Source organism: Panthera uncia (assembly GCF_023721935.1).
Source record: "Panthera uncia isolate 11264 chromosome C1 unlocalized genomic scaffold, Puncia_PCG_1.0 HiC_scaffold_3, whole genome shotgun sequence".
Lineage (NCBI taxonomy): Eukaryota > Metazoa > Chordata > Mammalia > Carnivora > Felidae > Panthera > Panthera uncia.
In genome coordinates, this window is record NW_026057584.1 from 69,440,856 (window position 1) to 69,463,087 (window position 22,232).

The 22,232-nt window shown below is 36.0% G+C and overlaps 1 protein-coding gene across 1 annotated transcript in view; it reads right to left on the reverse strand.

The window, feature by feature from the left end:
- The window catches only part of SLC4A10 (solute carrier family 4 member 10), a 277,949-nt gene that overhangs the window by 22,309 nt on the left and 233,408 nt on the right, over positions 1-22,232 (reverse strand). The window contains exon 17 of the mRNA XM_049615589.1: positions 4,886-4,991. Within this exon, the coding sequence (XP_049471546.1) occupies positions 4,886-4,991 (106 nt within the window). The remainder of the gene's footprint in view (positions 1-4,885; positions 4,992-22,232) is intronic.

Consider the following 22,232-nt stretch of genomic DNA (forward strand, 5'->3'; position numbering starts at 1 on the left):
CCAGTCCAGAGTCTGGATTCCTTGTATAGCAGAAAATGAATACCTTTAAAAGATTTTGGAATAGGTCACAGATAATCACATTATCCAAAAACAAACCAACAGCCAATAAAATCTATTTGGGACAGCTACCCCTAAGGCTAGAATTCTTGAGAAATATTGTTAGCTTACCTTATAATTATTTTTTAAAAAATTGTGTTCCCTTTTCTAATTTAGCTGCAAATATCTTCCTTGCTAGCCAAAGTTGAAATTCTAATTATCCATATTAAGCTAATACAGAGCACAATAATTTGGATAATTAAAAGACCAAAGAAACCACACCCTCCCAGCCTTACTTATGGTTTTAATTTTCCTTCTGTCAAAACTCTTAAAAAATATACAAAGTACCAAAGTGAATCATTGCATTTTTAGTCTCTTCTCTTGCTCCTCTCCAGAGATGCTGGTAGAGCAATTATTAAGCAAAGTCATGATTACACAGAATGGCTAAATACAAACAGGAGCTGGAAGATGAGTTGCAAACACATCATCTATAGATTCGTGCCCATCTTCAGTCTTTTGTGCCAATATAAAAGTCTTCTAAATATTCCTTGGACTTGGCTGGGTCTTCTTCTCAACTCTTAAGAACATAGATGCCATTTAAAGGAGCATTCAGTGCTCATATAATCTATAATAAATTGCCAATAGCTTGCCTTGTTACTTTAATTCAAAGCAAATTTGAAAAGGGTGGGGTTTTTTTCTTCCTTTGTAGAGGGTAGTATGCTATTTAAAAATAAAAATCGTGACCTACAAATTTCTACATTAATTTTCTGGTTTATACTAACTATACCCCAAACACAAACACACACACACACACATGAACCACTTATTTTATTAATAAGAAATTTAAGTTGACATTATCATCTTCCTCCTTATATACATACAAGCGAAATATGTAATTCTAGCACTGAGACAATTCTTAGCCAATTTTTAGTCAATTGCTCGTGAATATTTTTTTTTAATATATGAAATTTATTGTCAAATTGGTTTCCATACAACACCCAGTGCTCATCCCAAAAGGTGCCCTCCTCAATACCCATCACCCACCCTCCCCTCCCTCCCACCCCCCATCAACCCTCAGTTTGTTCTCAGTTTTTAATAGTCTCTTATGCTTTGGCTGTCTCCCACTCTAACCTCTTTTTTTTTTTTCCTTCCCCCCCCCCCCCACCATGGGTTTCTGTTAAGTTTCTCAGGATCCACATAAGAGTGAAACCATATGGTATCTGTCTTTCTCTGTATGGCTTATTGCTCGTGAATATTTTAAACCTTGCCTAGGAATGACTGATTTTGAAATACTGTTAATATATATGTATATTATCATATACATACACACATATATATATATATATATATATATATATATGAAACCTACGTATCCTAACTTGCCATAAAAGACCTGAGTTAAACATTATACATGATAGCCAAGATATGAAAATAACCTATATGTCTGTTGATGGATAAATGGATGGAGAAAATGTGGTATAAATATACAGTGGAATATCATTCACCCTTAAAAAAGAAGGAAATCCTGTCATTTGCAAACAACATGGATGAACCTGAAGGAGACTATGCTAAGTGAAATAAGCCAGACATGGAATGACAAATACTTTATGACTTCGCTTATATATGGAATCTAAAAAGTCAACCTCATAGAAGCAAAGAGTAGAGTGGTGATTACCAAGGACTATGGGGGATGAAGAAAGGAAAATAGGGAAATATTGGTCAGAGGGTCTAAAGCTTCAGTTGTGTGGGATGAATAAATTCTGAAAATCTAATATATAACATGGTGAATATGATTAATAACACTGTATCATATAGTTCAAAATTGCTAGGAGAGTAGACCTTAATAATTCTCACCAAAGGGAAATAAAAAGGAAAAGAAAGGAAAAGAAAAAAAAAAAAAGAAAAAGGAAAAGAAAAGAAAAGAAAAGGAAAGGAAAGAAAAGAAAAGAAAAAAGGTAACTATGTCAGGAGACAAGTATGTTAACCAGCTTAATTGTGGTCATCCTTTCACAATGTATACGTATATGAACACATCATGTTGTACATTTCAAATAGATACAATTTTTATTTGTCAAACATACCTCAATAAAGCTGAAAAACAAAATGAACCAAAATAAAACACTTGCATTAAGTAGTAAATTTGTGACATGGAACTACTTTTCAAAACAATCATTGAGGGGCGCCTGGGTGGCTCAGCCAGTTAAGCGTCCGACTTCGGCTCAGGTCATGATCTCAGGGTTTGTGAGTGCGAGCCCTGCCTCGGGCTCTGTGCTGACAGCTCGGAGTCTGGAGCCTGCTTTGGGTTCTGTGTCTCCTTCTCTCTCTGCCCCTCCCCCACTTGTGCTCTATCTCTATCAAAAATAAATAACTGTAAAAAAAATTTAAAAAACAATCATTGAATGTTTATTGAATACTTACTATGCATATAGCAGTTTGGGAGAATCAAAGAAAGCTAAAATTCTTCACCCTTGCAGAGTTAGCAAGGCATAAATTACAATTCATGAGATATGTAACAATTCAATAAAAACTTTTCAAATGAATAACGTATAAAGTAAATGTTATATCACTATTTTTATAAAACCAGTTATGATAGCCATTAGCACAGTGTTTTATTAGTAAAATGCTTTTGGTGATGCTGGGGATTACACTGAAAAAAAAACCAGCAATTATAATCAAGACAAAAAAATTTAATGGTTTTCATTGACTTAAAAATTACAAGATTCATTGTATAGCATTCCCTTTGGTGATAAAGGCTATTTCTGGTCAAGATTAGCAATTACCCATTGCAAAAACTGCTTTTAACTAATGAAAAATAATATGAAAATTTCTGCCAGAATGTTAACACCTAGTACAGAAAAAAAAAAAAAAAAGTGCAAGATTTGCTTTGATTGCAAAATATTTCTTTACTGTACTCTGCTTGACCCTAAAACTTTTAATATCTAAAATTAACTCATTGCCAGCCAGATCAATTGTGCTATGAGTCTCTTAGAAAGTTATTAAGGATTTTCCATTACATAGAATGAATATTATTATTTAACATTAAATTATTAAGAGAATATATATTACACATAGAGTAAATTATCATGTTCAATAATCTAGAGATTAAATTACTGGGTGTCTGTACTGAAGAGGACACCAAGATGAGTACATAAGGGACGTTTAGATGTAATATCTTTATAGTCTACCAAAGGGAATATAAATGGAAGATACACTGCTGACTAGATCAACCACAATCCCATGTCTAAATTCTAAGTAACTGTAGCATTCTTTCTTGTTCAACATTTCTTTTATTGGTCCATTTAAATGGCTCTCCAAAAGGAAACAGTTTGGTAATGTTATTTTTCTAGGGACAAGTAGATGGAACAGAATTAAATGTTATTGTAACAGAAAAAAACAAGAATAAGTGAAAGTTTATTCTAGAGAAAATAACTAGTATAAGAAAAAATATAGGTCATAAAATAAATATAGGTCATAAAATATAGGTCAAGATAGAATTTTAAACCGAGTAAGCAATTTGATTTTCATTCTGAAAGAAAACATTTCATGGGGGAAATTTGCAGAACTAGGCAATAGGTCAAATGTTCCTATAGGTATCATACTTAGAGTTTTACAATATTTGAAAAACAAAAAACTGATTTCTAGGAGCACCTGGGTGGCTCAGTCAGTTAAGCATCTGACTCTTTCTTTCAGCTTAGGTCATGATCTCATGGTTTGTGAGATTGAGCACCACCCCCCACCCCCAACCCCCGCTCCCAGTCAGGCTCTACACAGAGCACTCACGGCACAGAACCTGCTTGGAATTCTCTCTCTTCCTCTCTCTCTGCCCTTCCCCTGCTCATGTATGCGTGCATGCACACACACACTCTCTCTCTCTCAAAATAAATAAATGAACTTAAAAAAAAAAAGATTTCTATGTTCCACTAACGGGCTCACTTGCTAAAATAGGTGTTTCATGCAATGAATTAGTATTCATATAGTATTATAATGATGGTTATGGAATTTGAGCTTATACAGGTTAGTAAAGTGGCAGGAGCTATGGATTGTAATGTTTGTAACTAGAATAATTCAGATTCTATTTAACATTTAGTAAAAGCAGAACACTCAATTTCTCCAGTTATGATTAGATTGAACAGAAGAATGCAAATACAGATGGAAAAAGAGGTGCACAGACATTATAAGAGATTAGGAATAAATGAGAAATGCAGCTATGGGGTGGGGGAGGGGCAGAATCACAAAACAGAGGAAAGACAAAATTTTCCTTTCTTTTAAGTACAGGATTTAACCCTGATAGGGAAAAAATCATTGCCATTCCTTTCCTTGAGTGAGAGATAAGAAGAAAATGTAAGTAAGAAAGCCCTTCCTGAGGAAGGCGTCAGAATTTTGTTAATAGTGATTTTGTTCTTCCTAAGACTTCAATATTTATACTAAAATATTAACAAACATCCCCTCCCCCTCAGCATATTCTGAACAGCTGGAGCAGGATTACAGAGTGAAATAAAAGCATTCTGGGCTCTTTACACAGAAGGCCGACTTACTTCTGCCATATGGTTTCATTTAGGTCAACACCACTCTTATTTAATGTGCCTTCAGTTAATCTGGCCAAATTATGATTGCTCTTAGAGTAACTCAGGCCTACTAACTATTAGTAAAACTTAATAATGAAAGAAAACCCCAGTTTGCTAATGAAAACCTAAAAACGAAATTAAAATTAACACAAAACTATTACTTGTATAATAGTTATGCATTCAAAATGATTTACCTTAGTGGCAGTAATTCATTCAAAATGTCAACAAAAGCCCTTACAGTAGTAAGATCCAATATATGATTTATTTTTCAGTGTTTAACTTACCGACACAGTTAGGTTCTCCCAAATTATGTCAGAAGCAGAAATATTGGACTCCCTCCATTCCTTCAATGTATCATTGCTAGGATTATGCGGTTCTACACAGTTACACCTGAAAAGGCAAAATAAGTGTCTTTTGTGAACTAAGTACCTTTTGTCACTGTACTTGAAACAAATGTGTGATGGGTTCTTCTTCTCCAGTTATAACTTTCCTCTATCTGAGAGAAAAGTAGTTAGGTCATCCTAAACTCCAAGACAGAAAGCATGATAGATATATTGTTATCTAGACATTAGACTACTCTATAGTACTTCCTCAAATGAGAGAGGTCATTTCCTCTCTGTCCCAGTGACAGGAAATCCCTAAATGTATTGGTTAGAACACAAGGCTTTTGGGGGCTTTTGAAACCAGGAGGCCTCCTAGCCTTTACCATGACAATTTGCCCCTAAATTGTAAGTCATGTGGTAAAAATGATAAATATCCAAATCTATTATTATAAATTACTTATTTTTATTAATATTATATAACCATATCAATTAAAGTTGTAGTTAATTTATATTCTAAAAGTCATTTATAGGGGCGCCTGGGTGGCTTGGTCGGTTAAGCGTCCGACTTCGGCTCAGGTCATGATCTCACGGTCTGTGAGTTCGAGCCCCGCGTCGGGCTCTGTGCTGACAGCTCAGAGCCTGGAGCCTGTTTCAGATTCTGTGTCTCCCTCTCTCTCTGCCCCTCCCCCATTCATGCTCTGTCTCTCTCTGTCTCAAAAATAAATAAACGTTAAAAAAAAATTTTTTTTAATAAATAAATAAATAAAAGTCATTTATAGTTTTACTAATTAGGCTGAAGCAAGTACTCTAGGTATCAAAAAATCTATCAGTACATGAAAGCTTTTTTTTTTTAATTTTTTTTTAATGTTTATTTATTTTTGAGACAGAGAGAGACAGAGCATGAATGGGGGAGGGGCAGAGAGAGAGGGAGACACAGAATCGGAAGCAGGCTCCAGGCTCTGAGCCATCAGCCCAGAGCCTGACGCGGGGCTCAAACTCACGAACCGCGAGATCGTGACCTGAGCTGAAGTCGGACGCTCAACCGACTGAGCCACCCAGGCGCCCCACGAAAGCTTTTTTTAATACCTACTATATAGAAGGTAAGATAATGAATGCCAGGTGGGGATAAGAGAAGAGGGAAAATGCAAGATTTGGGCATAGTACTGTTATTATGTAATAGAAAACAGTTTTTGACTTCACGATTCTTTATAACTTTATAAATAAATCAGAAGAAGACACAAGCAAAAATTACCAACAGATTAATGGTCTCAGATGTTAGTTTCAATTTACAAATTGTATGTTTCCAAAAATTCATTCATAAGCTGACTATTTGTCCTTCAGAAAACAGTTTCTTACAGAAGCATTTTACAAAAATGGTGGTTGGACTCCCAGATTAACCCATATATATATATTGCATAACTTAAAAGTTATTTGGACTGCTGTATTAGTGGTATTAATCAAACTGTAGAACCTGACTACCATTACTAACATTATTTCTGTAGAAAATATCTTATATTCTACTTGGTAAATCCCTCTGCCTAATTAGACAATAGTCTCTCTTATGTCTTCTACTTCAGACACTTATTCGTTCACTTATTCTTCAAAGAATATCGGGTGTCTATTTATTATTGCAAGAGACTCTACTTGACACACAAAAAGCATGCTTCCTGCTCTCACTAAGGAAGATTAGAAGATTCCTCGGCTGGGCTCACTTGGGGTTGGACCTCTAAGAGGGTAAAGTGTTCCAGTGAGAAAATTGGTGACAAAGGCTTTAAGGGACTGGGATATAGAAGCATTGGCTACTATGGGCAACTGCAGTGACCCCCATGGTAGCAGAGGGAGAGATATAGCAAAAGGGAAACAAAGGAGCCTGAGATGCAGTAGTAGACATACATTAATGCAATTTATTTAAAACTATAGGTTACTAAGTCCCAGGCACAGGCTGGCTGTACATAAAGCTCTATTCTTTGCTGGCTGCATGGCCATGGGAAGACCACTCACACACTCTAAATCTTGGTTTCCAACTGCAATAAAGTCTTGCTCAGGAGAATCCCAAAGAAAGTCTGGACTAAGAGAAGGGCTCATACTAAGCAAAGAAGTACAGTAAGAGGTAAAGCTGAAGATGTTGAAAATAATTGAGAGTCTGACCATACACTTGATTCCAGATATCCTCCCTCTACAACTATACACTAATACTTCCCTTCTCCAGAAAAGTTATATTTCCCTCCCCCCAACAAAAAAAGGTTAGAGTTTCCCAGAATCTTTAGTCAAGCTGATTAGTAAGGTCTTCTGCTGTACAAAGCCAGTCCATAAGGAGTAGGAGATATGGCTGTTATTTCAAATGTGCCACTCCCATCACAAAGTAATGAGACACATGAAATAGGCCTAAAGAAAAGAAAAAATGAATCTGTAAAAACTCATCTTAAAGAAATAAAGGAATATGAATTACCTGTCATAGAATTAAAATAACCATGATAAGGACTCTCCATGAACTCAAGAAAACAATGCACAAACAAAATGAGAATATCTGCAAAGAGATAGAAAATACTAAAAAGAACCAAACAGAAATTTTGGAGCTAAAAAATATGATGACTAGACTGAAAAATTATCTAGAGCAATTCAACATAAAGCTCAATCCAGCAGAAGACTCAGTGAACTCAAAAATAAGCCATTTGAAATTTTCTAGTCAGAAAAAAACAGAATGAAAAACAAAATGAAGAAAGCCTAAGAATTATATGAAATACTATTAAGCAGACCAATATATACATTATGGAAGTCCCAGAAGAAAAAGAAAGAGAATAAGGAACAAAAAGCTTACTTAAAGAAAGCTTTCCAAATCTGAAGGGAAACTGACATCCAGATTTAAGAAGCCCATAGAACTTCAATCACAGTGAATTCAAAGAAATCCACACTGAGACACATTATAATTAAACTGTCAAAAGTCAAAGAGATAGAATTCAGAAAGCAGCAAGAGAAAAGCAATTCACGTGTAAGAGAACCTCTATAAGACTTTCAGTGGATTTTTCAGCAAGAACTTTGTAGAAGGGAGTAGGATGATATAGTCAAAGTGCTGAAAGGGAATCTATCAACCAAGAATGCTATGTCTGGCAAAACTGTTCTTCAGAAATGAAGGAGAAATAAAAACGTTCCAGAACTGGGGGCAGGAGAGTGGGGTGGGGGAAAGCTGAGGGAGTTCATCACCACTAGACCTACTTTGCAAAAATGCTGAAGGAAATTCTTCAGTGTGAAGCAAACAGACCCTGAAAAGCAACACAAAAGTATATGAAAGTATACAGACACAAAAGATTACTGTAATGGAGGTGTGTCAAAAATTGCTTTTTAAACTTTATTTATTTCGAGAGAGACAGTGAGAGAGAGAGAGGAGGAGGGGTGCAAGGAGAGGGAGAAGGAGAGAGAATCCCAAGCAGGCTCCACATTAAGTGAGGAGCCTAACACAAGTCTTGAACCCACGAGCCATGAGATCATGACCTGAGCCTAAGTCCAACACCCAACTGACTGAGCCACCCATGTGCCCCCCAAATCACTTTTAATCCTGATCTAAAAGTTAAAGAACAAAAGACTAAAAAATCACCTATTTTACCCATCCTCCCATCCACCTCCCCTCTGGTAACCATCAGTGTGTTCTCTATAGTTAAGAATCTGCTTCTTGGTCTCTCTCTCTCTCTCTCTCTCTCTCGTTTCCCCTTTGCTCATTTGTTTTTTTCTTAAGTTCTCAACACCTCACTTTAAACAATGCATAGCATCCTGACAGAAGAGAAATAAGGAAACAGAAGACTTAAACAACACTATAGACCAAATGAACCTAACAGCGTATATAGAATATTTCAGCCAACAGCAGCAGAATACAGTTTTCTCAAGTACATACAAAATATGCTCCAGAACAGATCACATGTTATGTCACAAAGCTACGCCTAACAAATTTAAAAAGACTGAAATCATACTAAATATATTTTCCAACCACAATGTAATAAAACCAGAAAACAGTAAGAGAAAGAAAACCAGAAAAATCACATGGAAATGAAACAACACACTCTTGAACAATGAATGAATCAAAGAAGATATCAAAAGAAAAGTTAGGAAATATCTTGATACAAATGAAAATGAAAATACAATATAATGAAACTTATGGTATACAGCAAAAGCAGTATTGAGAAGGAAGTTTATAGCAGTAAATGCCTACATTAAAAATGAGGACAAATCTCAAACAACCTAACTTTAAATCACAAGGAACTAGAAAAAGAAGAACAGACTAAGCCTAAAGTTAGCAGAGGAAAGGAAATAATAACAATCGGAGCAGAAATAAATGAAAGGGATTAGAAAAACAATAGAAAAGATCAATGAAACAGAGTTTGTGTTATGAAAAGATCAATGAAAGTGACAAATTTTTAGCTAGACTAAGGCAAAAAATAGAGAAGACTCAAGACTGGAAATGAAGGAGAAGGCATTACAACTGATGGCTCTGAAATTAAAAGCTATTAAGAGATTACTATGAGCAATTATATGTCAAAAAATTGGATAACCTAGAAGAAATGGACAAATTCCTAGAAGCAGGCAATCTACCAAAACAGAATCATGGAGAAATAGAAATTTTGAACAGACCTATAACTCGTAAGGAGACTGATTCAGTAATAAAAAATCTCCCAACAAAGAAAAGCCCATGACCAGATGGCTTCACTGGTGAATTCTACCAAACATTTAGAGAAGAAGTGATGTTAATCCTTTTCAAACTCTTTCACAAAGCTGGCAAAGAAGGAGCATTTCTAAGTTCGTTTTATGAGGTCAGCATTACCCTGATACCAATGCCAGGAAAACATTCTATAAGATAAGAAAACTGTAAGGCCATATCTCTGATGTATATTTAAGCAAAAATCCCCAATAAAATACCAGCAAACCAAATTCAACAGTACATTAAAAGGATCATACATCATGAGCAAGTGAAATTTATCCTTGGATTGCAAGGGTGGTTCAACATAGAGACATTCATCAGTATGATATACCACATTAATAGAATAAAATATAAAAATCATATGATCATCTTATTAAATGCATAAAAGGCACTTGACAAACTCAACATCCTTTCATGATAAAAACACTCGTCAAAGAAGTAATAAATGAATTAAGCAATATTGCAGGATAAAAAGTCAACATAAAAAATTCAGTTGAGTTTCTATAAACTAACAATCCATAAAGAAAATGAAGAAAACAATTGTATTTACAACAGCTTCAAAAAGAATAAAATACTTAGGAAAATATGTAACTAAAAGCATGAAAGATCTGCACTTAAAACTACAAAATACTGCTGAAAGAAATTAAAGACATGAATGAAATCATGTCTATCTAATCATAAAAATCTATCAATGTATTCATAGATCAGAAGACTTAATGTTGTTCAGATGTCCATATTACCTACTCAGTGATCTACAAATTCAATAAAATCCCTATCAAAATACTAATGGCATTTTTTGAAGAAATATAAAAATATAATCCTAAAATTCAAATGGAACCACAAAGGACCCTGAACAGGTAAAACAATCTTGAGAAAAAAAGAATAAAGTTGGAAGTCTTACACTTCCTCATTTCAAAACACATTACAAAGCTAGAATAATCAAACAGTATGATACTGGCATGAAGACAGATATATAGACCAACAGAACTGAATAGAGACCCTAGAAATAAATCCTCATTTATGCAGGCAAAAGATCTTCAGTAAGGATGGACAAACTACAAATGGGGAAAGGATAGTCTCTTCAAAAAATGGTGCTGGGAAAACTGGATATCCACATACAAAAGAATGAAACTGGACCTTTATCATACACTGTATATAAAAACCAATTCAAAATAGAGAAAGACTTAAAAATAAGACCTGAGACTATAAAATTTCTAGAAGAAAACAGGGGGAAAGCTTTATGACTTTGGCATTAGCAATGATTTCTTGAATGTAACACCAAAATCACAGGCAACAAAACCAAAAATATTCAGTGGACTATATCAACCTAAAAAGCTTCTACATAGCAAAGGAAACAACAGAAAGAACAAACTATGGAATGGGAGAAAATGTTTACAAACTGTATTTGATGAGGTGTTAATATCCAAAATATATAAAGAGTTCCTATAACTCAATTGCAATAAAATAACCTGATTAAAAATGGGCAAAAGACTTGAATAGACATTTCTTCAAAGAAAACCTACAAATGGCCAACAGCTACATAAAAAAAATATTTAACATCACTAATCGTCAGGGAAATGCAAATCAAAACTACAATGAAGTATCACCTCACACCTGTTAGGATGACCATGATAAACAAAATCAACAAAACAAGAGGGAAGAACAGGTGTTGGTGGGGAAATTGGAACCCTTGTGCACTGCTGTCAGGAATGTAAATTGTGCAGCCACTACAGAAAATAGTATGTAGGTTCCTCAAAAAATTAAAAATAGAACTACCATATAATCCAGCAACCCCATTTCTGAGTATTTATACAAAAGAGTTGTGGCCAGGATCAGGATAATGAAGATATATTTGCATTCCCATATTCATTGCAGCATTGTTCATAATAGAGGTAGAAATAATCTAAATGTCCATCTACAGATGAATAGATACATAAAATGTGGTATACACACATAATGGAATATTATTCAGCCATTGAAAAAAGAAGAAAATCCTGTCATATGCTACAACATGGATAAACACTGAAAAAAATGTGCTAAGTGGCTTATTAGCCAGTCAGAGTAGAACAAATACCTCATGATTCCAGTTATCTGAGGTACCTAAAGTAGTGAAACTTATAGAAACAAAGTAGAATAGTGGTTTTTAGGGGTGGAGGAGGGGAAAATGGGGAATTGTTCAATGGATACAGAGTTTTAGTCAAGCAATATGAAAATGTTTAGAGATCTGCTATGTAACATCTGCTGTACTGTATACTTAAAATTTTAATAAAGAGCCAATAGGATAGAATTACTGAATTCTTGGAAAAGATTGAAGACATTGAAGCACAGAAGGCAGGAGAAAAAGAAGGCAGTCAGCAATTCCAAGAAAGATACAAGGTTTTACAAGAAAAGCATATTCCAAAGAGGAAGAAACTAAAACATGGAATGATTTTGAGCAGCTCATGAAATGTTAAAAAGGAGAATTCATTTGACCACGATGTTAAGAACATTGCTGGTTTTGATTCTTCACTATACTGTATATTTATTGTTTTTGTGGTTGTGGTAGGGCTTGCCACATACATCCAGCTATTGGGCTCCACTAATTGCTGGCTAATTGCTGTATTGTTTTTGACAATAACCTTGGCATAAATTGCTCTGGTGATCTGATCCTATTAAATTGTAGCTCCTCTGCCGTTGAGGTCATTGTTTGAAGTTTTTCTGATCCTGGAAGGGCTCTTCTTAACTGTCTCATCCCCTGGTTCTCTCTGGTACACTAGCTAGCCTATTGTTCAGTCTGTATCTCTCATACAGCTACCTACCACGTCTTAACTGCTTTCCACCAAAACTTCTATTATTTTTGAGAGCATGTTTAGGCTCCGCTTCAAAGAAAACCAATCTCTTTGGAGAGAATTTTGGGGCTCCCCTTGGGTAAAATCTCTGAGATTTGACTCCAGAGCTGGATGCAAGGACAACGGTATGCTTTTTAATGACTGGTTCCTTTGCTTTAGGAACAGGGAGCCAGGGAGGGGCAGCAGTCAGAGTCTATGTCTGAGGTAGAACCTCCACCCTTTGGGTGGGGTCTGGGTGAATGAAAGGAGTCCTAAACTCCTAGATGCACAGACTTAGCATTTAGCTTCCATAACACATGCAGAAGTGGGGGTGGAATAATAAATTCTGGCAACGTATTCTTCTGGAGAAGATACCACTGTTCTCCTCTGGGAGCTAGGAGGAGAAGGAACCCTGTGTTCTTGGCTAAACTTGCCTAGAGTGAAGCCTCTGTCATACTGAGCCAGGATCAGAGTAAGGAGAAAGCAGGTTGTGTCTCAGTGCTGAAGACTTGATGTTCTTACCAAGATTTAATAGATTTTCTTTAATTAATGTTTCTTTATTGGGGTGCCTGTGTATCTCAGGTGGTTAAGTGTCTGACTTCGGTCCAGATTGTGATCTCATGGTTTGTGGTTTCAAGCCCCATGTCAGGCTCTGTGCTGACAGTTCAGAGCCTAGAGCCTGCTTCAGACTCTGTGTCTCACTCTCTCTCTCTGTCCCTCCCCGACTCACACTCTGTCTTTGTCTCTCTAAAAATGAATAGGGGGCTCCTGGGTGGCTCAGTTGGTTAAGCCACTGACTTCAGCTGAGCTCATGAACTCAGTTTGTGAGTTCGAGCCCCACATCAGGCTCTGTGCTGACAGCTCAGAGCCTGGAGCTTACTTCAGATTCTGTGTCTCCCTCTCTCTCTGCCCCTCGCCTGCTCATGCTCTATGTCTCTCTGTCTCTCAATAATAAAGAAAAAATTTTTAAAAAATGAATAAATATTTAAAAATAAATAAATGTTTCTTTATTTGCTGTATGCTCTTAAGACAATTTCCACAGACTTTCCATTATTTTTTTAATTTTATTTTAGAGAGACAGAGAGGGCACACAAGGGGGGAGAGGAGCAGAGGGACAGAGAGGGCTCAGCATGGAGCCCAATGTGGGGCTTGATCCTATAATCCTGGGATCATGACCTAAGCCAAAATCAAAAGTCAGACCTCAACTGACTGAGACACCCTGGCACCCCCATTATTGCTTTTCAAAATGTTGTTCACAGGTATGGTTATTTCACCACAGAGAGGGTGTTCAGAGATCCTTATGCCATCATTCTGGAAGTATGTATTCAGAACATTGTATTAATGGCCTAGGAGTCATGATACTAGAGCCATAGAGAAGGAAATGAAATTATTGCATACTACTTGGCTCCAGTGTGAACAATATATAGAAACAACCTAAATGCCCATCAATAGATGAATGGATAAAGATGTGGAACATACACACAATGGGATATTCAGTCATAAAAAAGAATGAGATCTTGCCATTTACAATAACAAGGATGGACAAGGATATTATTTACAATAACAAGGATATAGTGCTAAGTCAGACAAAGACAAATGCCATATGATTTCACTCATGTTAGGAATTAAGAAACAAAACAAACAAACAAAAGAGAGCAACAACAACAAAACAGACTCTTGAATAAAGAGAACAAACTGGTGGTTGCCAAAGTGGGAGGTGGGTGGGGGATGGGTGAAATAGATAAATGGGGATGAAGAATACACTTATCAGGACGAGCACTGAGAAATGTATAGAACTGCTGAATCATATTGTATACCTAAAACTAATATAATACTGTATGTTAATTATACTTCAATTAAAAATTTAAAAATAGAAATAACTCAATCCAGTAATTCCACTAGTAGGTATTTACCCAGAGAGAACAAAAACACTAAACTGAAAAGATGTATGCACCCCTGTGTTTACTGCAGCATGATTTACAATTGCCAAGATATGGAAGCAACTTCAGGTCCATCAACAGCCCAGGGGTTTCCAGGTGGTCTGTTCTAAAATATAAGCGTTGATTTTATAAGGGCGATTTGCCAGCTTTGCTGAAGGCACAGATTAGTTAGTATTTTTTCTTCTCCTTTTCTTAATGCCACCTATCATTCTTAAGAACAGTAAATAATGTTGTTGCCTTAGTTCTGAGTAGAAAGAAAATTAAAGCCTCCATTTGGAAATACTGAAATGGATCTTGACTCATCCCTTTCAACATATTTGACCTCAGAAAATCACACAACCTCTTTGGGTTTCTATGAACTCATCACACATCAAATCTAGTTATAAAAATTGTGCAGGGTTGTGTTGAGGCTTGAAAGATGTACCATAATATATGTAAAGCTGCCAGCACTATTCCTAGAATTTAGTACTCAATACAAAGTAGTTATCATTATATAAGTTTTCTATGTTGATATAATATTAAACCTACAAATCACTCCTATGACTAGAAGGACAGGTACCTTTGCCATTATTTAAAAGTGAGAAATTAGTGGTGCCTTGGTGGCTTAGTTGATTAAGCATCCAACTCTTCATTTTGGCTCTGGTCATGATCTCATGGTTCGGTTTATGAAATTGAGCCCCAGGTAGGGCTCTGGGCTAACAGCCTGTTTGGGATTCTCTCTCATTCTCTCTCTCTCTCTCTCTCTCTCTCTCTCTCTCTCTCTCTCTCTCAAAATAAATACATAAACATTTAAAAAATAAAAATGAGAAACTAAAGTTCTGCAGGCTGCTACCAAGGAAAGGATCTAATAGGGCACAGGATTTCTGGTCTGTACTTCTTCTACAAATGGAGCTAGCCCTAGGGCACCTGGATGGCTCAGTTGGTTAAGTCTCTGACTTTGGCTCAGGTCATGATCTCACAGTTCATGAATTTGAGCCCTGTGTCAGGCTCTGTGCTGACAGCTTAGAACTTGGAGCCTGCTGTGGATTCTGTGTCTCCCTCTCTCTTTCTGCCCCTCCCCCACTCACTCTCTGTCTCTCTCTCTCATTCAAAAATAAACATTAAAAAAAAATGGAGCCAGTCCATTGAAAGGCGTGGTGGGCAAAGGGAGCTTCTTTTACTTACCATTGTCTTATTTCCAGTCGAAATTTATTCTGTACCAGAGCCAGATGGCTAAGGATATTCTGGAACCATGGATATTGGCCCCAAGGATATATATTTTACTATTTCAAGAAAGACCAGGTAGGTTAGGGGATGACAAGGTATAGCATTAATCCATAAATTAACATAATTATAACTATCCCCACAGTTATACTTAGAAAACAAATAGGTACCAACAACTTCATTTTTCTAAAAACTCTTATTATATAAGTATGGTAAGAAATTTTGTAAAAAGGACAGGTATCTGGAAGTCTTTTTTCTCTGCATAAATTTTTAGAACTTGAAAAAAATGTAAAAAAATAAACTTTTTAAATGGTTAGGTCTAGGGGCTCCAAACTTGTGAGGAAAGAGATATATTTCATATTCCTCAAATTGTTTGGCTCTCTGGAAATGGTTCTGAGAACAAAGTAAAGGGAAGGCACTGAGGGAGGAACAAAAATACTACCTGCCTTTTCCCTGCCCCGTTCCCCAATCTCCTATGGGATTCCCAGCTAACTAAGCATGTGGGAGTAAGGAAGTCAATGGCCTGGAGAGCTACTCAGAGATCTGCCAGGTAAAACTTCAAGGTCTTCCTGATAGGTGGTATCTAAACCACTGATCAGGGATCCCTAACTTAGGGCCATGTGAACATGTACTTGGATTTAGAAACAGACATATGTGCCCTAAAGTCTTCTTTTTAGAATCATTTTTTTTTAAAAAGTATTTAATCTGCTACAGAGGTTAATTATATTTGCCTAGGTAATATATAAGCTATGATTCAGGTTTCATCTGAACATGCAGAAGAATTGCCTCAAATCCTTACCAAGCCTTGTCATAAATTCAAATAATAACAGAGATGACTATGGCATAGTAATGCTGCTGAAAAGAAAATTCTTAATATTCATTAGCAGCAATAGTCTCTTTCTTGTTAAAGTAAATTAGTATTATATTGTCTGAATTTGTAGCAAACGTTCTACTTTTTAGGTAGCTAACAATTAGAATTCTCCATGTTGGTCATTCTGCTAATTTACCTCAAGAGAAAAAAGGGTCCAACACCATATAGTTTAATAGGAAATGATCTGAATCCTCTGAAAATTTGGTGAAAGTAAATTTATATATGATAAAAGGAAACCAAACTGGAAAATAAAGAATACACGGCAAGTTTCTTGCAGAAGTAACGTAACAAGGGAGAAAGGTAGCACTACAACAGGTGAATGGATACATCTATGTATAAATGTGTGTGTATACATAGACGGATATGCTTTCTCCAGCTATCGTATATTATGATGCATGTAGATATGGTATGCATATAGCTACACTTGCATGGCAGGAGACACTTTGTTTCCTACTTTAATAGTTTGATTTCTACATTTTGTAGATGGAGGAAATGGAGTGGTAACTTATTCAAGGCCATACTGATCAGATTGGAATCCAGGTCCGCTTGACTGACCTCTGCTCTTTTAGCTACAGTATGCTTCCTCCAGCTATTAACTTTGTGCCATTTCCATCAGCACAGCCAAGAAAGTGAGATGGCTGCAGAATAAATGAAGTAATCTATACCACACTGTATGATCTTCTCAGTTTCCCCTTTGAAGACACTGCTTCTTTAAGATATTCCCCCCAAACACCCTGCAGCTCTGCCTTCATATCATGGCAGCTACACTATCATCACTTCCTTTGGTCCAACTTTATATAAGGATTCCTATTTCTCATGGCCTCATCGAAACCTGGCCACTCGGCTGGTATCACACCTCCATTCAGTATGCTTGCCCTGTGCACCATTCCCTCAGGGTTATGGTCTCTGTTTTCCAAAGTGAGTAGACTGTGTTAGTGAGGACAGTGGCATGATGTATTACTCCATTCCATTGTTCTTTCCCGTGCCTGCACCTCTCATGTTTGAAATCTCAGCAGTCCGTTCTCAGAGGCTGCACGCTGGTATAGGAAGTCTAAAAAAGCTATCTGTATGAACCCTTAAGAGTTCAAAGAAGGCTCTGGAAACTAAGATTTTATGCTCTTAAATTTCAAAAGCAGATATTTCGGATACATAAATCAAGATAAAATGAGAAAAATCTCACTTTCCTGTTACTCACCTGTACTAATGAACTTAGTCCAAATAATTCTAATTCAAAACTCCCAAAAGAAAAGAAAAAGAAAGAAAAGAAAACTAGAGACAGCAAATGTGAAGAGATGAAATATGAGTTTGGAATAAGCTCTGTTGTTAATTTCATCCCAAATAATTTTTAGTAACTCTGGCCATAGATGGAAGTATTAATGAAAAAAAAATTCTTCAGGTGCATAAATGGACGGGTGCCTAGGACACTGGGCTTTGGATTCTCCAGCCAGAATTCCTGTTTCATTCAATTCCACGCATTTAGTTGAGTGACGTCAGACAAGTTACTTAACCTCTATGTTGTCTTCTTAAAGTGGGGATAAGGATAGCAACCACATGGGGGTATTATGAAGGTAAAATGAGTTAATTTAGGTAAAAGCAGCTAGAAGAGGGTCCAGCATAAGCAAATCTTAACTAGGTATGAGGTATCATCACTGTTATTGTTGTACAATTGTCACTACGACCAGCTCATAGACTGGGATGTTCAACAATCCAAAGGCAAGAGAATGACGGTATCTGCACTTTTTTACATTTTTAAAAACACCGGTTATAAAATGCCAATAATTTTGACTGGTGGTATTAGATTGTTTGGCTTAAAATATACTCTTCACCAAACACATCCTCTACTTACTCTGCCCAAAACAAAGCATGTGCTCTATGCCATCTTATTTATATAAATGGCTACAGAGTGATTAGATAAACATTATAATTAAATGCCCTCATCCAGAAGTCTTTGCTTTTGTTTCAGGGCTAATGGAGGTGATCAGTCTTCCTTACATGAGAAGAGCCTGTGGCTGTCTTCTGGAAAACATAATTTGGTAGAACTCCCTTCAACATTATTACTAATTTTAGTTTCTAGGTTGCAGATGCTCTCCCTTTGCCTTTGTAGTTATTATTAGTACCTTCCTGTGTGTGCTGAACAATAATGGTTTGTGATTCATTTTTTTGAAGTCTCTTTATTGACTAAATTAGCCCCCAGTGTGCTATATAGTAAGTTAAGCATTGATTTAAGGCATAAAATCAGAGAAACTATGATCTATCTGCAGAAGTCAAACACATTTTTATGCCTGTTCTTTTTTCTTTTTCAAAAAGTATTTTGACTTACAAAAATAATAAAATCACACTACAGAATATTTACAGAATAAAAAATGAAAAAGAAGTCTCTCATATTATTTCCACCAGTTACGGTAGTTTTTTTAAACATATTTCTTTTAGTTCTTCTTACGTATATTTTCAACATATTTATAAGCATACAATGTCTTTAATCTTTTTTATATAACACTATAATGAAAGCATTTTCCACATTGCTACATTACTCTTCATAATTATAATTTTTAGTGGATGTGACATAGTTTACTTATTCATTATTACTAGCCATTTAATCTGTTTCTATTAAGATAACTATTTAAATAACACAGTGATAAGTCTTTTCTGAACATTTATTTCCACATTTTGGAATTTGTTCTTAGAAGAGATTGTCTAAGTGCTTATACTTATCTCTCTAGGAAGTCATTTAAACTTATAGCTATATCATGAAAAAAATAGCTTTTCAAAAATATGCAGAATAACTCCCTAAAACACCAGGACTACTAGCTAATGCTAAAAATGTAAATACTCTCTCCATTAAATTCTTAAACTTTTTCTCATCTGAATTTCATTTCCACTCAAATAGCAACATCCTCTCCTTGGCCTCTAAGTACATAACTTTGGAAGTATTTCTCACTCTCATGACATTCTGCACCTTTAGGTGTTAGCATTTACGTCAGCTGTAATTAAGCACTTATTTGTGTAATGTTTAATGTCTAACTTTTTCTTTTTTTCTTTTTTTTTTTCAACGTTTTTTATTTATTTTTGGGACAGAGAGAGACAGAGCATGAACGGGGGAGGGGCAGAGAGAGAGAGGGAGACACAGAATCGGAAACAGGCTCCAGGCTCCGAGCCATCAGCCCAGAGCCCGACGCGGGGCTCGAACTCACGGACCGCGAGATCGTGACCTGGCTGAAGTCGGACGCTTAACCGACTGCGCCACCCAGGCGCCCCTAATGTCTAACTTTTTCAATAGATAATATGCTACATAAGAGCAGAGACCCCATCTATGCTGTCATTTTTACATCCCAATGTCTAGCACATAGCAGGCAATGCTGCTTATTCATTCATTCATTTAATGGTTTAAAATTATTTTGTGCTGAGTACTTTGCTAAGTGCTATGGGGAAATACATAGAAATATATGACAGTCCTTGCCTTTTAGGAGTTGTAATAATAATAATAATCCTTTACTATTATTATTATTTTAATATATTGTAGGAGAAAGTTCGTGGGCTTTAAAACTGGATAGATTTGAATTTGACTCTCATTTACCATTTATTGGCTATGTGATATTGGGCAAATATTATATTTTATTATTAGTCTGTTGAAGCCTCATATTGATCATCTGTAAAGCAGGGTTAATACTTATTCTACAGATTATTGTGAGGTGAAGTTATGTATGCAAAGTTTTGTTATAGTTCATATAAATTAGAAAGTATTTCATAATTTTTTTGTTGAGTGAATGAATAAAGTCCTGCCAATTTGGATTTGCTTCCTTCCCCTCCCCCACCCCCCCCATCCACTTTATTCACTTTCTTCCCATTACCATTGTCTGAGTCAATAGTCAGAAGTTAAACATTTCACACCTAGGTTATTGACCCTTTCTCTACTTTATATTATCACCTTCTAATCTATTATCACATAATTCTTCCCAGAGCTTTGTCATCATCCCCAAGTTTTTACCATATAAAACTTATTACAACACTTAAGGATCCATGCCAACTGGTCCCAGGAGTCCATTCTGTCTACCTCAGGGCCCTTGACTTTAATTATGACACGCTCATGTGGAACTTACAACAAAGAAAGAGAAAAACATAGACATGCCATATATAATAAACTCAAGGGTTTCTTCCATGAATATTTGTTCTATGAATATTTCCCAACTTCCCAGAGTAGTTTGTTACTTCTTCCTCCAGGATTTTATACACATATCTAGTACAAATACTGCACTAAGCTGCAATTATTTGAGTATGCATTGCCTCTAGCTCCCTTCTCATTCATTGATTCAACAAATACTTGATGTGCAGCACAATGTACAAAGGGCATCTGTAGGCTCTTCTTGATAATCACTGAGCTCCTTGAGAGTGGAGACCACATCTTGCTTATTTTCATACTACCAGCACTAACACAGTACAGAGAAGACGAATGGGCACTGAAGGAATGAGAAGAGAATGTGTGACGAAAATGGAAAATCTACTTATTATACCTTAAAAGTTTTGCTCTATTCTACCTTTATAGGTTGCTCTTTTCCTGAAATGGGAAGTCAGTTTGGTTATGGGGAACTGATTTGATGAGCACCACCTGGCCCTAATTAGCTAATCCTATAACTTGCCATAGGATGAATTTCCCAGACTCCAGTTGAACACTTTGAAATATACAGAGAAAACAAGGCTTTCTTTCTCATAATCTTATCTCCTTTATCCCAAATATTATAGGTTTGATAGGCATCCTTCCAGATCTCTTATTTCCTATGTATTTAAAATATACTTCCTATGCATTTTTGAGAGTTAAAACATTGTCTCTAGAAGGCTGCTCTCAGGGGCTTACCTAAGGCCACAAAACAAGATATTGGTGCAGATTTCTATCCCCAAACTTTTAAGCCAAGTTGTTATCAAGCTTCTTAAAAATAACAAGCTGATGTAGGGCTTCAACACGATGTAGTAAAACTCATCTCTAGCCAAGATTTTTTTTCCCTCCTTGTCAAATGCCTATTTATGGGTAATAGAAATAAGTATTTTATGTTCTAATAAGCTCTAAAATAAGAATCCATTTTACCTCCATTATTCAAATATTTACATTTCTTATCCCTCTATTTTTATATTTTTTTACTCTTGCTAGAAATTAAAAACTGCTTGAAGGTAATATAAAAAGACCTAAATACAACACAAATTTATCCAAATGCTTCTATATTCTAAATATTAATCATAAAAATTACTTTGGCAAACCAGTGGCCTATAATGTAGTACAGCATCAACAGGGTTGAACTAGATGTTAGATGGCTAGGGTTTTAGCCCCAGTTCTTCCACTTGGGTCAGCCATAAACCCTTCTGAGCCTCTGCTTTTGGGTTTTTTTTTCTTGTTTCAAGTTTTTTTTAGCCCTCAAAAGAGGTAATATTCATTCAACACTTACTCATTTATGCAACAAATATTGAGTATCTACTTTGTGCCAGGAACTGATTCAGACATCGGAAAAGCAGGGATCAAAACAGACTAAATTCCCTCCCCTCATGGACCATTTACTCTAGGAATGGAACAGACAATAAATTAGATTGACAGGCAAAGGTACCACTCTAAATAAGCACAAAACTACATGTTGGTGAGGATGTAGATCAATGGGAACTCTCATACATTGCTGGTGAAAATGAAAAATGGTACAACCACCTTGGCAGTTTCTTACAGAGTTAAGATACACCCTTTCATAAATCCCAGCAATCCTGATTCTAGGTATTTACCCAAGAGAAAATGAAAACATAGCCCAAATAAAGTCCTGCAGGTGAA